Source organism: Xiphophorus couchianus, chromosome 8 (assembly GCF_001444195.1).
Source record: "Xiphophorus couchianus chromosome 8, X_couchianus-1.0, whole genome shotgun sequence".
In the NCBI taxonomy this organism is placed as follows: Eukaryota; Metazoa; Chordata; class Actinopteri; order Cyprinodontiformes; family Poeciliidae; genus Xiphophorus; species Xiphophorus couchianus.
In genome coordinates this window covers 10,168,289-10,194,210 of record NC_040235.1, presented here as the reverse complement: position 1 = coordinate 10,194,210, position 25,922 = coordinate 10,168,289, and the positions used below count along the sequence as shown (strand labels likewise).

Here is a 25,922-nt window from a genome sequence, read left to right as displayed (position 1 = left end):
TTTTGTTCACTGGGAATAAATGGAACAAATCATCAACAAATTTGACACATGTTGGGATGAAACAAGGGGTTTAAATTTCAAAGGCGCAAATTGACCCAGAGCCATCCTAAAACCTTAATTTTTTTCTGACTATGCAGATTTAGTGACTTCCTTGGTGACCGCTCTGCGGTTCTCTGCTAATAAAAGTTTGGGATTATTTTTCAAAACCCATCCATATTACTTGAATGCTCTCCTGTCTTTCCCATTTCCAGCAGGATTGGAAACCAGTTTTCCATCAGATCCGAGGGAGAAGACATTATCTTCTACTAATAGGAAGTTCCTCACCACTGCATTTAACCACTATTGTTTTAAATTGTGTGTATTTTTTAATGGGAACAATGTTATTTCACTTAGGCCTACAGCTACAACTAGTTAACATGCTATATGCTAGTAAGGGCATATTGCTAGTAGATTGGATTATGCCCCCTTTAATAATAAGCAAGATAAAGATATTATAGCCTCAATACAGCCAGAAGCGTTAGCTTGGATCTTGCTACATTTAGCTGTAGGCGTAATTGAAACATATCTGTTCCTGTCTAGATGAAACAGTGCTTTCTCTCGTCAGAAAATGTTTGCAAGACATTTGAGCAATTTACAAGCCAAAGCTAAATTCAGCCATTTTTTATGTAATGTCACTCGGCTGTTTCCCTAATGTTGTTTTCTGCAGTAAATTACACAGCTGCTCTAACGAATTGCAAATCTCAAGCTGAGAAATCCAAATACCTAAGCATGTTTCTTCCGTCTCTCAAAACCATTTTCTGCCCCGACTCTATGGCTACAATCCATAAGCCTTCACGCTGTCGTATGGGGATGTGGTTCTGGGATATTTGGGCGGCCCGCTCCCTCTGCAGTGCAACTGTCACGCTCTGAATTGCCCCTGCAGTAGTGCAGATTGTGTTGCCTCGGGAAAGATTATGAAAGCAGCACCTTCCTGCTTCTTCCTGCTGCTTTATGGCGCAACAGCATTTTTGCTAAACAACGTTTTAAATCTGTTTTAACTCGGACATAATATACAGCTTTCAGTTTTGTGGCATATAATTTCAAAGTTGTACAGTTGCAGTAAAAGAGTGCGTGAACTCATTGCAGATATGCATTTTAAATAATTTTTTCTGCAGAGTGGAAAACTTGTATGATATTGAAAAACAAAAATTTGGCGCACAACTTTGAATTTATTTTTAGTAGTTTATTGTATTTTTACTTCTAAATGCTCAAAGAGCAAAAATTCTAGTTTCATACATTAAAATGCTAAAATACTAATCTCAGTTTTTAATTGCTATTTTTAGATTGACTTACTTTTCAATGATTTTTTTGACAAAAGGTTGCGAAACATTTTTCATGTTGCAATCTTTCTAATTATCTAAGCTCTTATTCCTAATCATTGGACTAAATGACGATAAATATATCTTTAAGATTCATTCCTAAAAAGTGCATGAAAGGTCTGAAATGCTGCCACCTGAGATCAGTTTTACAAGTAAAATTTCCTGTTCAGCATGTTCAGATGGGAAGTGCTTACATGTGTGATAAGCATTTTAAAGGTGGGGGTGGGCGCATGGGGGTCGATCTTGACAGCTCACACAGGGCCCACCTCCGCTCCACTGTACGCTCTCCTCTCTCAGCTTTTGTTCCGAAGAATTGATCGTCCTTTTGTTCTCCGCTGAGATGAATCTCAGCTCTGGCAGACAGCGTTTGCTGGAATTTAATTTCGTCATCAAGCTTCCTAAATGTGCTATCATATCCTCTGTTACAGCAGTCGTTAATTATTCCACTCAACAGAGAACAGGTCTCACTAGTTGCTATAGCAGCAGGCGTCTAGGGCCACCGTAGTAAAAATGGGGTTGTTTTGACCGTCTGTCGTCTTTGCTGGTTGTTTTGTTCGATTATGTATTTCACAATCTTTCAGATTCTACTCAACTAAACCATACATCTTAGCAAGAAATTGCTTTGATTATGTATGTTGCTATTTCAGCCTGGCTCTTTTAAAAAGCCTATTTTAAAAATTCACAAAAAAATATTTTTCTTTCCCTTTTAATTTTAATATGCTAACTTTCCCTCTCCTTCTCAGGCCAGCCAGCTTGGAGTGTATCGGGCATTCCTGGACAACTATGAGCTTGCTGTAGAGACAGCGGAGAAGTGCTGTCAAGCCAACTCGCAGTTTGCTGAAATCTCTGAGGTAAGACTGACCACATAAAATAGTCAGGTAGTTCTTAGTTAAGTGGTCAACCAAGATGTAACCGATCTGGTATTCTTTTCTCTCTTGGAGCTCCAAGAAAATCCTTTGGCCCGCTTGTTTGGTCTGGACCAAAACCAGACCAAAGGTGCGGTTTGTGTTCACATTGTACTTTTTTGCAAACAGACTGTAATTTGTAAACAAAGCCACACACATGACGATCATTGCTCCCATTGGACAGAAATGGCTGGGCTGCAACAGAGCACTGAACTGGAAAGTAAACAAACGTGGAAGTCCTGTGTGATGCATTTATGTTGTTAGAACATGCTATGCCTGTTTGTATGTCAAAGAAGCCATTCAACATGGAGTTTGCAATGTGAAAACAGCGTCCGCAAATGTGTGCAAACTGAATGAGACGAGATGCTCTGTTGTTCCGTTTAGAGTGACTTAAAAAACATTTGCGTGCTGTTCCACTTAATCAAGTTCTGACAAAACTAACAGGAAACTTCTCTTGACTCATAAATTGAGGGCTTCACTTTATTGTTTTAAAGTTTGACTGTTTCAGCTGCTCTTTGCACAGTTCTGTCTGAGCAGCATGTGTAGCGATTCACATGACACAAACAGGAACGAGTGACCAACATAGTTTACTTTTTTTTTTACAGCAAATGGATTGAATTTCTCAGTTCGCTTGACCACACTGCTACACATGAGTTGCTCAAAAGCAAACATAATTGGAAGAATGTATAACTGTGACAACTGAGCAGTCTGGTGACCTATCTTTGATACTCTTGATTCATTATTTCTCCCTTTTTCCCCAAATCCCTCAGGAGGATCTTTCTAGTACATAATTTTTCATCTATGTTTTATGAGGGTCTGCCAGTCAGCATTTAGGTGGGCATCTACATATCATACATGAAATTCATCATGGAAGACTTATTAATGGTCTAAGAAATGACGAATAACTCTGAGCCATCTTAGAATGATAGTAGGGTAAAAAAAGAATCTGCTGATAGTTGAATAATTAATCTGGAAGTGAGTGACTTTTAGTGCTTGAAGCAGTATAACTATATAATATAACCTTACCATGTTTTTGTGTTGTTAATCTACTCAGGGTTGTTTGTGCCAACTTAATTTTAGATTACAATTTTTTTTTTTTTTTTTTTTTTTTATATCCAAACAGAACCTGAAGGTGAGGAGCCCTAAAGACTGTAAGGATACAGCCAAGAACTCCTTGGAGGGTCAGTCATGTTAAAGTTACTTTAAATTATAAATCTGTCTTGTTGTATATTGCATGCAGAATAAAATTTTCACTCTTGTCTAATTTTACTTTTAGCTTTACTGTATAAGCCTGTGGACCGGGTGACGCGCAGCACTTTGGTGTTACATGTAAGCAAAATGACTGGAAACATGCTTTATTTATTGAAGTCACAGCTGTCTATATATTAGAAACTGAGAATTCAAATTGTTGTTTTTTTTCTTCTAAGATATTTTTTGTTTTTTTAATACATTACTCTGTCATTTGCTCAAAGGACTTACTCAAGCACACACCCACCAGCCACCCGGACCACCCGCTCCTGCAGGACGCCCTGCGGATCTCCCAGAACTTTCTGTCCAGCATCAACGAGGAGACGACATCAAGGCGCCAGTCTCTAGCTGGGAAGAAGGGAGAGGTGAGCGTTCAGAATGCAAAGCAGTAAACTAGTACTCCTGTTTTTATCCAAAGAAACGAGCTTGGAAGGCAATAGGGAGCCGACTATCCTGTCCAGGGATCCTTTGTCTCATGTTCTGGAAAAGTTGAAGCACAAAACAGGAACCTGACTATTAAACTGAGGCTCCTCTGCCATCTTTGTTGCTCCAAATCCTCCAAATAGTTTATAGGGGCTCGGGAAAGGCAGTTTCTTACTCAACCTCTTTGATTTAAGAGTCATTCTGTTGACATAGGATGTCATAATTCTTCATAATTTGAGCATATTGTTTATGATTAATGGTTTCTTTGATCCAAGATTATACCACCTTCATGTTTTCTGCTCGTCCTCAGTATAAATTACTCATACAAAACAGTTGTTTTCCCTTGTGCTGCAAAGTTTTAACTAGAACTTCTGTTTGTGGGCATGAATCACTGAGGGAGGATTTCAGAAATGTTTTCTGGTCTGTCGAGGGACTAACACTACTGGATTGTGTCTGTTTTCATTCTGGTACCGCCTGCAGTCATGATGATCGCAGAAACTCAGGATGTACAGATTTCTCTGCCTTCTCTAAATCTTTTCATGCATTTTCCTCTATTATATGAAATCTCTAAATTCATTACATTTTGCCTTCTTTCTGGATTTGTATTTGCTGTTTTGGCAATCAACTCAATTATTTGTTACATTTCACCAGGTACTCATGATAGGTCTAAATAATATTTACAGTGTTTGTTCCCTTTCCTTTAACATTTTTTTTTTAATCTTTGCTATTCTCCGTGCTTTACTTTTCCAGGGCCTTACAAAATGAATCATACCTTTAAAGTTTAAACCTTTTTTCACGTTTTGTCATGTTACAACCACAAACTTTAGTGTATTTCATACAATTTGTTTGTTACACAAAGTTGCATATAATTATAAAAGGAGTTAAATACCGCCTGATCCTGGAGGAAAATCTATAGGAAGCTGCGAAAGACTTGAGAGGTGTAGGTTTGCCTTTTAGCAGGACAAACACTAAACATACACCCGGAACTACAGTGGAAGAGTTATATCTGAGTATGTTTATGTTTTAGAATGGCCAAGCCAAAGTCTATAGACCCAGCTGGGAATCTCTGATAAGATTTTAAAATAGATCTTCACTAATCCTCTCCACCAAACCTAACTGAACTGTTGCCATTTTTCAAAGAAGCATGGACAACCATTATGTTCTCAAGATGGAAAAAGGCTGGGGGAGATGTACCCCAAAATAATGTTCATCAAAGTATTAACTGGATGGACCCAAGTACAAATACAAATCAACCCCTCTCAGATATTTATTTGCAAACAATTTTGAAAACTCCATATTGTTTTCTTTTAACTTAGGTTAAAAACTGAAGGGAAAAAAATGACCAAAAATGGTAATATTTTTGCAAAGCACTGTTTAATATGTAGGTATGTCTATTGTTCTGTGAATCGTCTGACTGATGATTATGTGCTTTAAAATGACACATGAACATTAATGCAGTTTTTTTGGCTTATATAGGCTTTCCATCTTTTTTTGCCGCTCTCCAGTGGTTGAAATATTCCTTAATATTTTCTTTCACATCCCACGTTTTCCGCTAAAATAAGCCTCTATTTTTTTTTACTTATGTCAGCTAAACTCGCACCTGCCCATCTTGGGAATGATGACATCACAAACTCAACCTCCAAATGACTTTGAAGTCACCACCAGATGAGTGCATGGGAGCCACCAATCTGCAGCCTAAAGCAGAGCCCATGTCCTTATATGGTCATAGCAGGGTTGCCTCCATGAGACTGATTCTGTCTGTTTGCTCTGTATCTGTCAGTCCCCCCGCCACCCTCTCCACCCGTCTTTCGAACCAGCGCACACAGACTCTCTCAACCACCCGCTCCCCCACCAGTTTCTCCCATCCCTGGAGATGAGTTGATGCACATGAATGGATGCCCCTTGATTGATAGCCTTTGCCATACACAGTGCCTTGTAATGTGCCACCAGTCCACACTGACTGGCAGATTTCTCGTTAATTATTTATTAATGGTATATGGGAGGAGGCGAGACGCCGGGGCTCCTCCCCCCGCTCACAGGGGGGTCATTACTGCACCCTTTCCATTCACACACACTTCCCTACTCCCTGTTCCATATGTTAGAGGAACATACACACTCACAAGCACACGCACACATTTCCTTTATTATCCCTGCAGGCCTCAGTTTCCATCTCAGTCAGTTCAGGCCCCAACAGCAGCCATCAAATATTTATCATGGATACATGAAAGGAGCTCTCTGAAATCAATGGGCTTCATTATATTACACCTCACTAAAGATAAAGTAAACAATAGGCTGGAGTTGTTGTTGTTTTTTTTGTCTTTGTTGCCATATAGAAGCTGCTGATTTTCATGTAAAAACTGTGCATTTTAACTTCTACACTCATTTTCTTTTTAAATAAATACTCGATATTAATTTCTCTTCGCTTTAGGGTTTAAGTTACGTGTTTAGAGTTTGAAATTTTATTTCCATCAGTTCATGTCAAGCTTATTTGATTTGTCAATGATAAGGAAGTTAGCCAATATGGTAGAAACCACAGAGTGTATTTGTGTTCTTGGCTAAAAGACAAACAATTGGAGGAGCACTGAAGGGTAATCATTGCCGTCCATGCATAGACACTGAGTCACTTCCAGTTTGGTCAGTGAAGGTATGATGAAACCGATGAGTACAGGTGGGCCCCCAGAGGCCCTGGCCCCGCGCCATGATGAGTGGGGGTGGCAGCAAACAGGAAGCACTTAATTAAAATGCAAATGACGGCACTCATGTCCTCGCTCTGCTTTGTTTGCCTTTTGGATGAAAATAAAAATGCTGAACTAGAAATGCACACAGTCATTTACACAATTCCACTTTCCCCCCCCCCAGAAAAATGTCCCCAAGTTCGCACGCACACACAAGAACACACACAAAAAATCCACACACATTCACACGAGTGCAGAGGTGCCCTTTAAAGCTTATGCTCTAAAAATAAACCATCCCATTACTTGTGCATTATGCTCTTGGTGAGGCTCCTCCAAGAGTTGGTCAATATTTAATCTGTGCATGAGCAGTTTTTTTTTTTTATGCGACGGTCAGCTGCTGGAAAAAATGGGTAAAGATGCATTTCTCTTCCTGCCTGTTAAATACTATGGCTTCCTTTTCTCTGTACTGGAGGAATGCAGCAACAGTACCTTCTAAAGTTATTCATACAATTTCAAAACTTTTTGTATTTTTCCAGGTCAGAACAACAGTTTTTAGACTATTTGATTGGACTTTTATGTAAAAGATAAACAGAACGTTACATGTAGCTACAAAGTGGAAGAAAATAATGTCCAATATCTAACATCTGTCCTTTCTTTTAAGTGCACTAACTTTGTTTTTTTATTTCACTCTTTCCTTCCTTGTGTCTTTAATTCTTTCACTTCTTGTCATTTAGTCCTTCCTTGTATTTTACCTCCCTTTCTTCTGTCCTTCCTTGTCTTCTTCTCTTCTTTTCCTCCTTGCTTATATCCACCCTTCTTTTCTTTAACTTTTCCTCCTTTTTTTCTCTTCTTTAACCCTCCTTCTTTTCCGTATGTTTTCACAGATTGCAAATTTAGAGCCTGCCCACTGTTATAGTGTTTGTCATGAATTCATAGAGAACTTTAGTGTTTTGTATTTTAAACATTCTTTTAAAATTAAATGTGAATTATTTTTAAAATCAGTAAAGGATAATCTGTCATAAATAAAAGGTTGAACAATTTTCTGCTCAGGGTGCCAAATGGTTTCAAGGGTTTTGTAGGTAAAGTACGATCATTTCCACATCAAGCTCTAAGAAATGGGCATTGCAGGATATTTGTGGAAACCATACACAGTAAAATACTTCTTGTGAAAAAGCTTAGTGAGGTACAAATGTCTGCTGAGAATCTGGTGGTGATACAAATGCGGGTTCCAACTAGACACACAATATGAAAGCAAGTAATCTTGAAGTTATTCATCACAGGTTATGGCTGTTTTACGTTCAATATGTGGAATTAGATTCTGTATTTTGATGATCAGGAAGGCAATAAGTTCAGTAGAGATGGAAATGTGTTGCTGCAATGACACGGGTTGGTATCTGTAGAGTAAGAAGCATCTGTGTGATATTTGTTCCTCAGGGATCTCCTCTGCGGCCTCATTCTCCTCCCTGTTTCCTCTCAGACATCGTTACACAGGTTCTCTCTGTCATTTCTCCTCTTTTCCTGCATCTTAGTCATCCTTCCTCAGCCCCCTCCTTACATCATTCACAAGCTTTTCAGCTCTGACTCACAACAGAACAAACCCTCAGATATGCAATCCTTTAAAAAATTTTTATTGCGAACACGTAAATGTTCTCCTTCTGTCATTAGCCTCAGCTCTACTCCAGTTTTCTCTGTCGGTGACTGACACGCTGGAGATGAGAGGAGGAAAAAAGACAAAGTGAAAAAAGAGGGGAGGTCACAAACACGATGACAGGGATGTAGTTGGCTCTGAACAAACATGATGTCATGCTTGTGGCTTTGCTGCAGGGAAGGATTGTTTACTACAAGTTTGAAGTGAGCAGGAACAGGTTGCACAGTAATAAAACTTTAGCTGTTCAAATTTGCGTCCAACTTTCTGATTACATGGTTTGTGCTTTTCTTCAAACCAAAAAGCCCTTAAAGTTTCCTTCATTTGCAGGCAATCAACCGCCATGGCTCCTGTCCTATTTGCTAACGAAGAAATCTACTTGCGTTTATTATCAAACTTTTTTTCAGTTTCCTATCATATTTTTGCAAGAAAACAAAAGGATTCCTTATAAGTAAATATCTGTCACCAAAACAAACCCTCAGATTCAAGTGAGAAAACTGTAACATTTCCACAAGATATAAAGTCAAGCAGACTTCAATAACTGTTTTCACTTTCCATCCCACAAGTAAAACTGAGGTTAAAAGCAAATAAAATTGAGCCATTTACAACCAAAATGTGGTTTTACATTTGTCTACGCTCCTTGTCTTCATAGAGAAATCCTTAGAAAATGTCTTTACTGCCCCCTTTTGGTTAATGGCCTTATTACACATCTCATTATATAGTCTGACATCAGCGATGAGTCCTGATCCCCAGATATCACTCTTCCTTTTTGTGAGAAACTTCTCATGATTTTTCTGCAGCATAAAAATAGATGACTGAGATTCTTTTCATAAACTGAACTGATACAACCAGTACTCAATCTTGCAGATTTTATTTCCTTCTTTCAGGCTTTATTGTATAGCTGAGTCCTTCCTAAAGCATTCATTTCCTCATGTCTCTCTGTTTGTTCCTCTGTTCTTGCTGGTTTAATTAGAGAGAGTATTCAGGGTCTCGCTTAAGTATTTCCTTCAACTTCTTCATATTATGTCACATTCCAACCCCTAACCTCAAATAGAGCTACATGAAGTACCACAAAATTGTGATGTGAAAGAAAAACTCTTTTTTTTCCCCAAGAATAAAAAACTGAATTTTTTTTTATTTATTTGGACAGTCTTAAAGAGTGCTTCCAACTGAATTCAGAATATACTTAATTAGTAAGTCTCAGTGCACAAAAGAGCATGGCACAACCACAGCATTAGTTAAAGAAGCCTAGCAATCCAGTTGGGAGAATCTGTTGACAGGCACGGACTGCAAGTTGAGTCTTTCTAAATAAGTGACAAAAATGAATCTATTGTTGAGAGAGAAACCCAGATTGCCTCAATACCGTGTTGGGAGCACAGCTAACGTATAGAAGACGGTGCTCTGCTCAGACAAGACCAAAGTCAAACTTTTTGGCAAAAGACAGTTTGAAGAAAACACTTCACATTACCCTGAACACAACATACACATGAAGATGAAGGTATCATGCTGGGATGCTTCTCACTAGAGACACACGAGCTGTTTGAAATGAAAATAGGTGGAACTATACCAGTTGGTTGCTACAAAAGTCCTAAAACGTGATCCCCCTGCTGATCTAAATGATGATGTCTGTCGCTGCTGTAGAACCGCCAGCTGCTGAAGGACAGTTTCATGGTGGAGCTGGTGGAGGGAACCAGGAAGCTGCGGCACGTCTTCCTCTTTACTGACCTGCTGCTCTGCGCCAAGCTGAAGAAACAGATTGGAGGGTAAAGAAAACAGTTTGTCTTTGCAAAGATAGAAAAAAAAACCTCACAACATTGACACAGATGATATAGGAGTTGGAAAACTGAGTCAGGAAGTTTTTAATGGACCGATGCAGGTTATTCTTTCACAGTTAAACGTGCCATCGTATGGAAGTTGGTGCTATGAAACCATTTCAACATAATTATAAAAAATTTAAAATATGTGTAAAGTAAAATTAAAGCAGAAAGGATGAGTCTAGAGCAACAGCTTGGTATATTTACAAAAAGAGAGCACAGTGAAAGATGAGAGCGATGCCTGATCACTGCATTCTTTTAGTGATCAAGAAAAATGGCAACACTCAGGCATCCAGAGCAGAAAGAGCAAATTAACCTGCTAAAACAAACAAATATTTTTCAAAGTTAAAAATGTTTTAAGACTGAAATATCTACAAACAATACAAACCAATGATTAAGAGAACATTATTCAGTAGAAAATATATGTTAAGCGAGCAATTACATGCAATGGCACTTACATACTAGATGATGTTGCAAAAAAACCATCTGCATCACATAAAGCAGGAGCCAAATCGTGATTTCCACTACAGATGGCCAATGAGTCCAATATGGACTCCAAAATGCCACCAAAGCCTTTCCCTAGTAGTCATCTGTATCAATTATCCTGCTTTATTGATCCATCTCCTGCTTTTAAACCTACTTTGCATCTACTTTACTTTTATTTCTGGACATTCTAACTTTCCTCTTTCTGATCCAATGCAGTAAAAATCAACAGTACGACTGCAAGTGGTACATCCCCCTGACTGAGCTGACCTTCCAAGGCCCCGAAGACACAGAGCCCCTCACCATTCCCCAAGTCCCGGACGAAGAGCTGGACGCCGTTAAGGTCAAGATCTCACACCTTCGCAGTGAGATTCAGAGGGAAAAGGTCAGTCGGAGGACTCATTCCTAAATACTGATGATTCTGAGAATCTGAATTTTTATGAAGCAATTCATTCTCTTTGCTTTGGATTTTCAGAGAGCCAACAAGGGTTCAAAAGTAATCGACCGACTCCGGAAGAAACTGTCGGAGCAGGAGTCTTTGCTGCTACTAACGTCTCCCAGCATGCCGCTCAGATTGTTCAACAAGAACGGAAAGGTGAGGATGCCACCATTATGATAATGTGCTCAGATTCTTCAGTCTTTTCTAAATCGTTCCCTGCATGTTCTTTGTATTTCTTGTGTCTCTTATTTAACCGTTGCCTTCCTGAGTCATTCAGGTCCCAAAAATAAGTCAGTCACAAGTTTCAAATCCTTTCTAGCGCTTCTTAAAGTTCCCGACTAAATTTGGAGTTTCCCTTTTACTAATTGCTTGATCTTCCAATGTTACACTTTCGTGTTTCAGATCTTCAAATACGTTTCAACATCAGACAAAGCTGCTTTGATTAAATACAGAAATTAGTTTTTAAGCAACTGTTTCATTTTACTTGGCTCGAAACAAGAGGGTTTGAACAGTCTGTTTAAAGACACATAACTGGATTTAAGTCTAGACTTTGACTAGGCTACTATAAAACCTTTTTTTCTCTTTTTTCAGCCAATCATAGAGAGAATTGCTCGTGTGCTTTGAATCATTGTCTTGCAGCATATCTCAAGTCCACATGAGCTTTTCATGATGAACAGATATTTTCTCTCAAGATATTCTGTTACAGACCCAAAATCTTGTTTCCTTAAATTATGGCTATTTTAATTATGGCATGTTTAACTGGAGGTACGTTGTTTTTTTTTTTTAATGCTCAGAGTTTTGCAGCAGATGAAATCGGCACACTTTCCAGGAAGTTCCACTTTGTCTTTGTGTTTTTTGTTAATGGTTTTCACTTGGGAACTCTCTCTTAGATGCCATTTTTGCCCTGTCTCTTTCTCATCGTTGAATCATGAACTCTGACTTTAACTGTACCAAGAGAAGTCTTCAGTGCTTTAGATGTTGTTCTGGCTTCTTTTGTGACCTCCTGGGTGAGTTGTAGATGTGCGCTGGTTGTTACAAGCTTCTCCTGAAAAGGTTCTCCACCTTTTGCATGTTTTCTCAGTTTATGGATGTTTATGCCTAGGGATGCTTTGCTGCTTTTGAGATCTTTAACCTCCATCTTGTCAGACAGTTCCTATTTGAGTGATTTTGTGATTGTGATATTTTGGCAGTAATCAGACGTGAGTGCGACTAGTGAAATGTAACTCAGCTGTAGTTAACCATAGCATTTTACTGTTTTACTAAGGTTATCTTTTTCTGATATTAACATTTGTTTGATCTAAAAGATTTAAGCATGGAAAATAAAATCAAAAGCAGGTCATATACATTTTCCCAGACCTCTATGTTTTCTTATATACTCTGTTTGTGTGTGTGTGTGTGTTTGTGTTTTCAGAGTTACAGCTTCCTTATTTCTTCTGACTACGAGCGTTCAGAGTGGAGAGAGATAATCAGGGAACAGCAGCAGAAATGTGAGTGTCGAAGAGATGTCCTCCAGGCATGTCCTGTCTGATCCACTTAAAGAAAAACATACCTGCTTCCTACATCACAATGTGCAATTTATGTTTAATTAAACATTTACAGCAAATCCTGCTTTTTAAGCCTATGACTAAGACCCCCTTTCACATTCCAATATGACATGTTTTTGATATCCACTGACATTTAGATACCATTTATTTACCTCTGTGTCTTCAAGGTGTTAAAACGCCCTCACTGACGTCCATGGAGCTCCAAATGTTGACCAGTTCCTGTCTCAAACTCCAAACTGTCCACAACATTCCACTTAGTCTGAATAAAGAAGGTAGGCTCCTTCTATTTGTACCTAAATGTAGGGTTTATTTGTGCATCAGGAATGAAATTATTACAAAAACAGCTTTAAATTAAATCTTCTCCACAAGCCGGCATTGCTTTTGCTCTTCCCCCTCTGCCTGAATCGACTCCAGAATAAACAGAGATGTGCATGCTTTTCTAATCTGCCCCCGCTGACATCCTTTTCCAATCTCTCTGCTGTTTTTCCAGAGGATGAATCCTCTGGTCTCTACGGGTTTCTGAATGTAATCGTCCACTCTGCCTCTGGCCTCAAACAGAGTTTAAGTGAGTCACTCAACTTCAGACTTTATGCAGTAATTATAACATAAGGTAACTCTAGTAACCACAGCTTTTATGTTGCAGTGAAAAAAGCTTCTATTAATTTATTGTATTTTTGTGGTTGAAAGAAATGCAACCAAACATTCCCTGTGAGCATACAGAGTTCCCTTTTTTTTCTTTTTTATGTGTAATTTCTTCACCATCACCCTCTTTCTGCCAGATCTCTACTGCACATTGGAGGTGGACTCGTTTGGCTTCTTTTTAAATAAAGCAAAGACGAGAGTCTACCGATACACCACTGAACCCAAGTGGAACGAGGTAAAATCCAGAACAAATACCCACACTAAATCTTTACTAGTCTCATTCTATGACTGTAGAATTTTATGCAAATATCCAGCATTAATGAACCATTAATGTTTTTTTTTTTCTTTTACTCAGCAGTACCCACTTAAAACACTTTTTCTTATGTGTGTTTTTATGCTGCTTCTCATATGTGTAGCATCTGTTGTTTTTATCAGTTAGCTGTTTCTGAGTAGCGAAAAGATGTCTATCAAAAACCACTAAAAGGATAATCTGCCCACCCACACAAATATAGAGGAAATTAACTACTGCAAATAGTTACTATTGCATACAAGCTGGTGGATATTGCACCCTCCAGTTATTAGCACCCCCTGGTAAACAGTTATGAAACATTCCTATATCTATTTGATTGAATTTATTTAGTACGTGAAAAATGTCCCACATGAGAAATTATAGTTTTGATCAAAATCACTGATGTCACAATCATTTCTACAATTACCAAAGGCTTTAAAAGAACTGTGGCTGAAGCTTGTATATCAGTTTTTGCCATTTGATTGCAACTCCAGCACATAAAATAGGACCTACTGTAAGAGTGTGGACAATTTGAAGAGATTGTGCAGCATCTATGTGCACACCAAGAATAGTGCACTCATAATGCCACTGCTGACTAAGGGAAGAGAGAGTTTAGAAAAATATTAGATCCTCTTTGAGAATTCTGCTTAACAAAGTGGAAATAATATGAACTAATGAGGATCTGCAGCACAAGATGACTCACATCTGTCCAAAAGCTAAATGAACCAACAGTGTGGATCTCAGAACAATGTGCAAACCATATGTAGAGCATTACCTTACATAATTGCAAGGAATGTCGCTCTGCTGTGGGCAGTAAAGGGATAATATTTGTAATTTTTGTCTCACTGTTTTATCTTTCATGCAAACATTGTTTTTCTTTTTTTTTTTTCCTTTCTTTTACCCAAAGGAGTTTGAGATCGAGCTGGAGGGCTCTCAGACCCTGAGGTTGCTCTGCTATGAGAAGAGCTACAACAGGACCAAGCTGAACAAAGAAGACGGAGACAGCACAGACCGCATCATTGGGAAAGGACAGATCCTGGTATGACATGACGTCACCCCCCGTTACGATCTGCAGACTTACCATGACTCAGTATTGATTGGGAGTTATGTCATCTCCTCAGCTGCAAAGCATGAAGCACATATCGATTTGACAGTCATGCACGATGTAGAAAGATGAATATTAGTGTGTTATTGCAATAGATAGTCCAACCTGTGTAGCAAGTAACAAATGTCTGTCAGTTCAGCAAAGATTTACTCAGGATGATTTTTTTTGACAGACAAAAAGCTGCCATTTTTGACCTTTTATCCATTGTTGTGCTGGCAGGTTTAGCTGTCAAAACTCCTAATGACTGACGGTATCCTGACATTGATGGCAGATTTAAGGTGTCATTGATGAGGTTGCCAAGAGAACATCAGCCCAAATTCATCACTGTAAATTAGCAAACATAAAGATAAAAAAAGACAAATATTATTCTCTTTTTGTGTTTCTAGCAAAATAAATAAAAGATCAAAAGCTTACCCAGAGCAAAACAGGTTTGTTTCTGTTAGTTATGGGAAAACAGTTTTAATCTGAGCTTTCTGTATCCTGTTTGATTTGGTTAAACTGCAGCAGAAAAGTCTGGTTCCTTGGCTCACAAGCTCAGTGACATGCTCCCCCTAGTGGCATCTTTTCAGTAATTCTGAGACCTCATCCTGTCTTAATGGGATGATGTCATTGTAAACCAGCTGCCAGAGATGATTGACAGGATTTTCACAAGTCTGAACAAATGATATCTCTTTTATTTGACAGAAATTCACTTATTTTTATCTGTTGCTGTCATTTATATGTGGTTCACGTTGTTTACATGTTAAAATTACCGTTATTTGCTGGCAGAGAATGCCCAGTTTTCTCTGTCTGCAACAAAGAAAATCAGAGCAAAACAACGGAAAGCCTGGCAGGTTGCTTAGCATAACGCAGATACGAATCATGCAACAAGTTATATCCATATGTTTGTTTTTTAGTCAAGATCCATTCATGTTTCTGTTCATGATCATTAGTTCATTATACATCTATCACCTATTACCTATCCATTTATTAATTATCTCTCCGTCCATCCATTCTCTACAGTCCTTCTTCACTGTTTATAGGTTCACATGTGCTATATAAAATTGTAGTTGAGAAAAGGCTAAGCCCCACTAAATCCAATGGACCTTAGTGTTGTGTTTTTTTACTGGAGAAAATTGAAATCCACACCGTAAAACATTTAAACAGAAAAGCTGCTCTCTTTTTAAATGAAATGCAATTCTGTATAATCAAATTGCTCAAAGTACACACTCAGCGGTACAAGATTAATTTATGAGAAATGTGATCCGATTTTGTACGCAACCAGAAGAGGCTTTGGCAACATCAACATTCAGTCTTCTGTGTGTCTGCTTGTATTCTGCATCATCTCAGTTGCACCAGTTTGTGCTGCCCCAGATCCAGTTGGCTTATCAGATCTGTGTGGTTATGATTTTAGTCTTTGGAAATAAATCATATTTGGTTAATCTTATATCTGGAAATGCAGTAAATGAATGATATCAGCAACCACCTACTGCATGTAGAGGGTGGATCTTTGCAGTTGATGTCATAGTTTTATGCATTACTGGTTCTCTAACCGATCTAGACGGAAACAAGTGTAAACCAGAATGCGTAAACCAGTAGAAATTAGCAGAAATGAATTAATAAATAAATGATCAACTACATTTTGACTTTTTCAATTTTTCCCTAACCTCATGTACTCATATGGTATCGAATATTTTTGTCTTAAAAATAACAATTAATTACCATTAATTTTGTAATAAAAGCTGCGTATTTTGATTATTCCTCTCAGCTTGAGGCTCAGACTCTTCAAGGCAAAGACTGGCAAAGAACAGTTATTCCTATGAATGGGGTGAGTGTGACAGTTATTCTTCACTTTCATCCAATCCATTTTACTCTGAATGTTATTGTTTTGGACTTTTTCTAATAATATCATTCTTTAAAACAATATTTACTTGAGATTCTGCAAAGTTATCATAAATGAATTTCTGATTTTTATGACTGCTCCTCACTTCTAAACTTGTAAACATTTTTTTTCCTGTCAGGTTGAAGTGAAACTGTCTATGAAGTTCACCAGCAGAGAGTTCAGCCTGAAGAGGATGCCCTCGGAGAAACCCATGGGCGTGTTTGGAGTTAAAATCTCCACAGTGACCAAGTGAGTTAACGTTAGAAAAATGGAGTAAATACATAAAAAGCAGTCCGTCGTGTTGAGAAAAAACAACCTTCTGTATTATACTATGATTATCTTGCTGGTATACCTCAAGTCTAACTTGTTGTCTTCTTTTCTGTGCAAGACAAATGCTAGCTTTGTCTTTAACTATCAATTTCACTCTGTTAAAACCTACTAGTTAACTGGTTTGTCTTTTATTTAACTGATCATGTTAAAGTTTCCTAACCAGCACCTTATTTTAATTGTCCTTGTTCTTGTATTGGACAATATGGCAATCTCTCACCACTATTAAGCTAATATAACCGAATAAGTGGCTTTTTTTGTTTTTTTATTATCAATTTTCTTTTCCTTAGACTTAGCAACCTACAATGTTCTCAAGGAAAAAAGGATACATTTTGTCCAGCATAGCAAGTAACCCATTCATCTATTTGACCTTACTCCATCCGTCCATCTCAAAGTTTTTATTAATACACTGAAATGGTATGAAATAGGACAGAGAGCTCTGGAAGTCTGGTAAAAGTAATTTTGAAATAAAAAAAATATGTAGGAACCTTCACCTTCCAATGAAACAGAGTTCAAGAATAAAGAAGAAAGTGATTGGAAGTAAATTGTTGTAAATTGTCAAAGTGTTTGTTTTTGTCCTGATCCAGACGGGAACGCTCCAAGGTGCCCTACATTGTCCGTCAGTGCCTAGAAGAGATAGAGAGGAGAGGCATGGAGGAGGTGGGAATATACAGAGTATCAGGGGTGGCCACTGATATTCAGGCTCTGAAGACCGCCTTTGACACCAGTAAGTCCTGGATCAATCTATGTCCTAAGCTTATATGATCTGTATACTGCTGTAATTGTATTCAGTGTGAAGAGGAGCCATTAGCTTTCTATACTCAAAACTTTTAAAGGTTTCATTGCATAAGCTATCTTAAACAATGTATTTGCATTTCCTTATCATCATTTTAGCAACACACATCTTAGCTCCTGCCATCCGTTTCCTCTGGCCTTTACTCATTTCTTGTCTTCCTCCTGCAGATAACAAAGATGTGTCTGTGATGATGAGCGAGATGGATGTTAATGCCATCGCTGGAACCCTGAAGCTGTACTTCAGAGAGCTGCCTGAGCCCCTCTTCACAGATGAGCTCTATCCCAATTTTGCAGGTGGCATCAGTAAGTTACCACCCACTGCTTCTAATTTATTTAATTATTGCTATTAAAATTGAGCTGTTTCAAGGTAGTTGTCACACATTGCTTCTTGAAGAATTCAGCCACATGCAATGTGTGAAAGAGTCACATGAATTGTTGCTTTGTGTTCCTTTCCTTCTGTTCAGCCCTCACTGATAGTGTTGCCAAAGAGAGCTGTATGCTGAACTTGCTGCTGTCACTGCCAGAACCCAACCTAGTCACCTTCCTTTTCCTTTTGGATCACCTCAAGAGGTACGAACGACATGATTCTATAGTTAGTACCTGGGAGATATTCAGACATACAACTCCATGACTGGCCTTAGGTTTCAGCTAATATATTTTTGTTTTTTATATGTATTTTAAACATATTTACATAACCATTTATAATATCAAATACATTTATTTTGTATTCATTTTAAGTTTTTTTTCCCCAAATGCTGAGCTTATTATACAAACTACTTCTCAGTTCTCCAAGTGTTTAATTTTGCCCCATTGTGTATTTGCGTTTAAATTCTCTGCACCTGGTTCACTGATTTCTGCGTCAGTTTAAGCTTTTGAGTTCTCAAAACTCTTCTGCAGTTCTCCTTTCAGTAATTTCCTTTTGAGGTAAACTCAAACAACCACCGTAGGCAACAATTCATCACGGTTTGACATCATTGGCACCAATGTCACTTGTTTGTTGTCCTCTCCCCAGGGTGGCAGAGAAGGAAAGCGTCAACAAGATGTCTCTGCACAATCTGGCAACCGTGTTTGGGCCCACTCTGCTAAGGCCGGCAGAGAAGGACAGCAAGATTCCTTCTAACCCCACTCAACCCATAAGCATGGGGGACAGCTGGTCCTTGGAAGTTATGGCACAAGTGAGCTAAACCCAGCGCCACTCTGTCCACTCCCTCTCCAATTTTGTCATTGACGTTCTGTCAGAAATAAGCAGCTAATGCTGAGTTTCAACAACAATACTTCTGAAACGTTGTAGAGACAGTGTAGCCATTCTTTAGAGAATATTGGGTAAAATTTCACTATAGGGATGCAATGCCAAAATATGGAACAATGAGTTATTAAATTTAGGGGCCAAAAAGACAACTGTAATGGAAAAAATACTTTTCAAGAGTTTGTATCATGTTTATTTCTAATTCACAGCTTTTGTCTCCTGTTGTTTCAGGTCCAGGTTTTGCTGTATTTCCTGCAGCTGGAAACCATCCCCACCCCGGACAGTAAACGACAGAGTATCCTCTTCTCCACTGAGGTGTAGCGCTTACACAGACTGTCTGCTCTGAACTCATTCTAGCAGAGGTGTAAAAAAGGGGATGGACACTGGCTCAAAGTGAGCCCACTGTAGTGTGTTTTTAAATTGACTTGGAAGGATTGTCTCTACAGAACAGAAGATGGCACCACTCATCTCTGAAGCTCAGAGGATTTGAGGTCATAATTATACACATCATTATCCAATAGTTAGTATGATTCCTGGTACCTGTAGTTATTCACCAGGTGATCTGCCTTTGTCACAGTTTACTTTTTTCTTGTCTCATAAACGAAGACGTGTTAAAATTCAGTACGTCTTTCTTGACTTTCATGTTCTTTTACACTGCGGCATTGTACTGAAGTTTGCATTTATTTTTGGACAATCATTAAGTCTTGCAAAACACATTATTCCATCTCAAATGTTTTTACACATCCAATCTCTTACATCATTCTCTGTGCATTATTTCAAGATAGATGGGACTTTTTTTTTTTTTTTAGCCTTTTAGTCACCATTTTTTTAAAAGGCAATGAAAGCCAACACCTGATCGTGCTTACAACATAAACAACATAAATTCAAGTTGAGAGCTATGACTTGAAATGTGTTGGGGAAAAAAGAAAGAAAGAATTTAGTTACCCAATCTTTTTTCTTTCCAAACCTGAAAAAGCAGATTTATTTGGTCATATTTTTATTTGATCTCATTTGTTTCTTAAGGTAGACTCCAGCCTCAATGCACAGGAAGCAATATATTTTCTAATGTAGGAATTGTCGAAATGTTCGTCTTGTTGTGACATAGGACATCTTGCCAAACTGTTTTTGTTGTTTTTAGGGGATAAAATGAGGCATGTACATGTTTGTAATCTTAAAGTTGTATTTTGTTTGAAAGTTGTTACTATTATTTATTTTGGGGGGTCCTGTTGAGGAAAACAGTATTTTGTTTTTCTTTATGAAAGTGGTAGGTTTTAGCCTCGACCTTGCTGTAAAAGAGCAAGACTTCAGCCTTATTTTTAACAATAGCCCCCCGTGAGCTCTCCATTTAAATACCATTATTATTATTATGAAGGTAACGCAAGCATTGTAGTCAAATTCTGTATGCTGCTGTTTAAAAGGCACAAGCGTCTTTAACTGCTGGTGTCTCTTGGCGGATTCGTCTCGCCTCCAGAGACGTCTGTCGCCCGTCTAGTGTAGACTTTATGCAACAGTCATAATACAGAAAATTCATACAAATCATGTAGGAGATTATGTTTTTTTGTACCATTTAATCTGTGGCAACAGAAGTGCACTCATACAATATTAAAACTACTGTATAAGAATTTAAGTGGCCTGACAATTCTGTGTTTATGTCCAGTGAGAAATACCTTTGTTTTTTTTATACCACTCGTTACCCTTTTTGCTATTGTAAAGATTTCCCGGTGGCAACGGCCATGGCAAAGCTCATAACGTTCTTTGTTACTGATTTAACATGCAGGCATGTTTTATTATTTTATTGAATTTGTTATGGATGACTTTGTATTCAGACTTGATCTGGGATATTGTCAGTTGTTTTTAATTCTATTTTCTTGCACTCCTAAAACATATCTTTTTAGCCAGAGGGTTAGAGTTAGATGATGAAGGTTAGGATTAGATTTCTGTATACACCAATCAGCCACAACATGTAAACCACAAACTCATTATTGCCATCTTTCAGGCTAATATTGGGCATTAAATACATGTTTGCTTTTAATGCCTTAATCTTGAGGATTTAATAGGCCTTTTCTGAGCCATGATAGTTTGTGTCGTAAGTGACATGATCCTTGTAGTTTGGATGTTTTCAGGTGTAGAAAACCATCTGCTTTTACAGACTCTGTGTTAATCTTCTGAAAAGAAAACTGGGGTTTTAAGTAACAAAGCTAAAAGAACTAGTTCTCATCTTGGTGCAACATTTTGAAGTCATGCAAAATAACATTTTATTCATCAATCTTCAGTTTTCTAAAATGCGGAGAACCATGCATGAGCCGGTTACTGGTATCAAAGTTTAAAGTTGCAATTTACCTTTAAATTCTCATTTTAAAATTAAAATTATAACTTTAAAAATGCATCAAATGCAGGTTTGATGCATATCTTTGCATCAAACCTGCTAAAAAATACACATCAATGCTGGAGAGTCATGGGTTTTATTTGACTTTAGAGAGTCTTTAGTGTTGCTGGTAAGCTTGCTGAGTCAGGCTGAATCAGGCTTAGAAGAAAAGGATATTAGGTTGTCTGGAAATATTTTCAGTTCTGAGCAACTCTGACAATCACTGCACAGAAACTAACAAAGTGTCGCCCATTACCCTTTTAAAAGTAGAAGTTTTAAAAGATCAGTTGGCAAGCTATGAAAAGTTTGTCTGCTAGCCAGCTAACTGTGCAGCTGTGTAGCAGAGAGCCTGACTAATTTACCAGCCTACATCCACTCATTCTACTTGTTTTACTTTATGTTAAAAGTAGAATGCCTGAAATGCCCAACAGTCTGCTCAATAAGCACTTGAATACCACTGCTTGCTCTTTTTTTCCAGCATTTTAGAAGGTGATTATTTACATAAAATGATTCAAAATGACTAATATGTTGTAGATAACACATAAATGTAATAATTAATATGTTCCATTATTTTAGCAGTTGGTTGCCTTTCTGCTTTAATTAAAAGTAATAAGATCAGGGTGCAAATTTTGGTTTTAATTTTTTGTATAAACACCACACTGCTGTAAAATCTTAGTTTTTTTACTTAAGGTTTTCATACTGTGAGAATCTCATAGGTCCTCCTACCTGCTGCGATCCCACAAAAACTTGCATGGTCACCATTTTACAAATGGCTTGCACAGACATGCCTCGGGTGATTCATTGGGTTTTTGACCTTTCAGATTTTATCTTTTTATTTTAACTTTTATAAATGAAGCATAAATAAATCAAACAAAATCTGTGATAACATGTTATTTGACAATGGCAAAACTTTATGAGTCTTGCAGTTAATTAATTTTGATAAATATCAAAATTGCACCCAAATTTGTTAGAGCTCGGAAATCTCCCAGCAAAATCTTTTCCTGGAAAAAATAAAATAAAATAAAATTGGTGCTAATGCATCTGAGCCGATGTGGTTCTTTTGTTGTGGTTGACTGGTATCTATAGGGGACTCTGCTAAAAGGGCCTAATTAAAGGGTTTACTGGGTTTTTTTAAATCTATGATTATCAACAGAAACGTATCATACGAGCAACTGAGTAAGAACAAAAGCAAGCAATCAGCTTCTTGGGATATTTGAAATCACTGTTTTGATCTTATTTTATTTTGTGTTTTTTTTTCCTGCTGGCTTGCTATTTTGCTTCCACAATATAATTTGATTACGTGTCACTCACTGTAGCATGCTTTTAGCCTCATTTAGAATGTGAACATTCAGTCACGTTTCTCCTTCATACAAAGTCCCAGCTGCCTGTACTTCTCCAACCCTTTTGTGCCTCAACACTTGCTTTTGTTTACCACCAAAATTTACTTTGTCTTCATGTCAGCCGAGGAGCTGGTGGTTAAGAAAGACATTCATCCTTTTGTTGCCTTTGCTGAGGACAGCCACACATCTTTCATCTTCTACTTATAGGCTAAGACAGGACCTTAAAATACAAGCATGGTCTTAGCTCATTCTGTACATGAGCATTCTTTCATCTGACCTCTAATGCTGTAAGTGAATGAAACCCTGTGCTACAGTTAATCCTCTAAGTGCAACACATAGTTTTTTCTCTTATAATGCCTTTTATGCTGATTTATTTATGATTCCTTCTAGTTTGGTATAAGATGGTCTGCTTGATCTGTTTATTTATGGTAAAATGTCAAATTAATGTTAGAAAAATGTCTTAATATAATGTGATTTCTCTAGTAAATTAATCTGCTTCTTCTGTTGTATTTAAAACATTTTGTTCTAATTTTGTCTCAGTACAAGAACCACCAAGTAGCTCTGTAGACACGATGTCATTGCAAAAATATTCACACTGCTGAAACATTTTCACATTTGTTATTTTTAACCTCAAATTAAATGTATTTTATTAGGATTATGTGCTTCACCAACACAAAATAGTGTATACTTATGTAGTGTAAAGGATGAGAATACCTGCTTTAAAAAAATACAAATAAAATTGTGAAAAATGTGATGCACATTTGTATCTATAGTCTGTAAAGAACATTTCAGTGCAAAAGTCCCTGAAGTTATTGCCCATTCTTCTTTGATTGAGAGCATCTGTGAACAGAAATTTTCAGCTCTTGTCACAAATTTACAATTGGATTTAGGTCTGGACTTTGACTGGGTCACTGCAACCCAAAACTTTGCTTTGATAGAAACTGCTCCATTGTAGCCTAGGCTGGAATTAGGGTTGTTTTTTTCCTGTTTGAAGGTGTATGCAGGTAAAACTGTTCATTTTTGGTCTCATCTGAGCACATCACCTTCTTCCATGTGTTTGCAGTGGCTTGGTAGATTTGAAGCACAGACATACTTTTCTCAATTTTGGATGACACATTTAGAACCAATGGATTAAAGGAGTCTTATTATTGTATGAAATAATTGAAAACAATGTATCAGTTTCCTTTCTGTTTCACAACTAGGCACTTCTTTGTGTTGGTTTATCACATATAATCACAATAACATGCATTGACATTTGTGGTTGTAATGTGACAAAATGTAAAAAAGGTGCAAATATTTTTTGCGAACAGAAAAATAGCATATGTGTCCTGACATGCAGGAACACTCGGTTCCTGCATATCAGCTCAGCGTATTTATTTGTTTCAAACAGCAGACTGCCCACTGTGATTGTTTAGCTATATGATGTGGACAACAGAATAGAAAGTGCAGGTTCAAGTAACTCAGACTCCTTTTTTTCCCATGGAGTGTATAATATGTATAATACTAGAGAATACATAATTTGGTTTCCCTGTTATTCATTGCGCAGCTCTCTGGATCAAGCTGGTTCACCTTTAACCTCTTTGCAAATCCGACCTGTCAGTTCGTGGTCTTATACTGCTCTAAATGTATTGTTTTGCTCCGTCTGTCACTGTATCTGCATGTTCTCACCACAGTCTGTCCCAGCCAAAAATCTCAAGTTTTTCTGTGGGCTTGCCTGAAGATATGGGGCATATTGCTTTAAATGTGCATTTATTACATCGGACCCTGGTATTTATTGCCATATTACAGGTGATGTTACACAACCTTCTGCTGCCACTTTTCAGAAATCATGCCATCAATAAATTTGCCTACTAAGCAATGTTCTAGTTATTTTTTAAAAATTGAGGACATAATGTTAAACTCCAGGATGAGACATGTTGACCAACTATGTCACTTTCTATTTTTGAGTCTTTTTGTCTTTGTTTAACTATTCAATGTTCTGCTTGTAGAACTGTAAAAAAAGGATTACTGTATTCTGAGGGTAAAACATGTTTGAGAGGCATTTGCAGCCTATGTTTGTACACAAAAATAGTAAATAAAATCTCCTGTATCTACAAACAGTTTGTTGCACTCCTCCTGTGACTGCTTGAAACTGATGAATCAGCCAAATGTATGATTGTTGGTGTAAACCTGCAATGTATATGTATGTAACCCTTCTTTGCTCGTCTCAGATCCGATAGGCTGACTCCACGACAGACACATTCAGGTTCATCGTTCATCGTGTTTATTCTTAAGAAAAGAATAAAACAGGTAGGTTGTTATCAGCAGTCTAGCAGCTTCTGCCCCCTATATATTAAATAAAATACAATAAATAGCCTTCGACAAACTATGAAGCAATAACAGCAGTTAATATCAATTAGAAGCAGTTAACATTTGTACAATTAAGCAAGCTAAAATGAGTAACATTAACAATAATTACATTTAAAAATATACACAAAACATAGCAAGTTTACTTAAGAAACACTGTACACTATCACATTTGCCCAAAATATATTGTAAAATATATTTGTAAAGAAAACACAGAGCTTACTCTAGTACATACCACAGTAACAGACATCAACAGAAAAACAGGACGATCTGTCAGTTACCAGTTACTATGGTAACCACCCACTGCCAATAGCAACATAACCAAACTTAAAACACCAATAAATGTCTAAAGAAACATATAAAAAAATAAAGTCAAAGACCGAATAAACAAATTTTGACAAACTTCACATTTACAACATTGTTACATTAAAACCCTGTTACATGTACTTACAGCTAATGTGTTTACACAATATTTAGCTGGAAATGCACCTGGATAGATGGAGGGTAAGGAAGATGATTCAAAAATAAGAGCAAAAAAAAAAAAAAAAGCTTAAAACGCTCGCATCAATGTCCTTTAGACAATCAAACCACTTTGCAAAAACTCTGCAAAATATATCCTCTCCAATATTTTACTAAAATATTCTAAAGCATAGTAGTGGAGGGCTGGTGATGTGGGCTTACATACATCGTCTTTATTCATGTAGCAATGGGCAATTAATTTTACAGAAGGTCACAATAAAAACAGCAACACACCAAGAGGGCTTCACCTGGTGCCCTCTGGCAAACCAGATAACATCTCAACTGACCTCAAATTCATTTTGACCATTGAAGCGAACAGTGAGTCAGAATGACTGATTCGTCATGCAGAAATTTTCTTCAAACTCCCTTGACTCCCTCATTTTTTTATTTTTTTTTATTTTTGAGTTTGGCTTCATTAGTTTGAAATAGCCTACATTCCATCAGAAAGTTTTTTCATTTCATTTTGTTTGTATCTAAGACGCAAGACACATTTAGGATCAGGTTTCTTATGACTTCGGATATTAAAACAGAACAACTATAAATATAGTATATA

General features: G+C 37.5%; 1 protein-coding gene across 1 annotated transcript in view; it reads left to right on the top strand.

Moving 5' to 3' along the window:
* bcr (BCR activator of RhoGEF and GTPase) overlaps positions 1 to 24,603 on the top strand; it is a 75,049-nt gene extending 50,446 nt beyond the window's left edge. Inside the window, exons 5-23 of the mRNA XM_028025944.1 lie at positions 2,102 to 2,209; positions 3,387 to 3,444; positions 3,540 to 3,592; positions 3,736 to 3,876; positions 9,896 to 10,017; positions 10,771 to 10,936; positions 11,027 to 11,146; positions 12,402 to 12,477; positions 12,702 to 12,806; positions 13,025 to 13,099; positions 13,314 to 13,411; positions 14,373 to 14,504; positions 16,318 to 16,377; positions 16,571 to 16,680; positions 17,346 to 17,485; positions 17,722 to 17,856; positions 18,018 to 18,123; positions 18,566 to 18,728; positions 19,031 to 24,603. Coding sequence (XP_027881745.1) covers positions 2,102 to 2,209; positions 3,387 to 3,444; positions 3,540 to 3,592; positions 3,736 to 3,876; positions 9,896 to 10,017; positions 10,771 to 10,936; positions 11,027 to 11,146; positions 12,402 to 12,477; positions 12,702 to 12,806; positions 13,025 to 13,099; positions 13,314 to 13,411; positions 14,373 to 14,504; positions 16,318 to 16,377; positions 16,571 to 16,680; positions 17,346 to 17,485; positions 17,722 to 17,856; positions 18,018 to 18,123; positions 18,566 to 18,728; positions 19,031 to 19,120 — 2,058 coding nt within the window. The 3' untranslated portion in view covers positions 19,121 to 24,603. The remainder of the gene's footprint in view (positions 1 to 2,101; positions 2,210 to 3,386; positions 3,445 to 3,539; positions 3,593 to 3,735; positions 3,877 to 9,895; positions 10,018 to 10,770; positions 10,937 to 11,026; positions 11,147 to 12,401; positions 12,478 to 12,701; positions 12,807 to 13,024; positions 13,100 to 13,313; positions 13,412 to 14,372; positions 14,505 to 16,317; positions 16,378 to 16,570; positions 16,681 to 17,345; positions 17,486 to 17,721; positions 17,857 to 18,017; positions 18,124 to 18,565; positions 18,729 to 19,030) is intronic.
* The last annotated feature ends 1,319 nt before the right edge of the window (positions 24,604 to 25,922 follow it).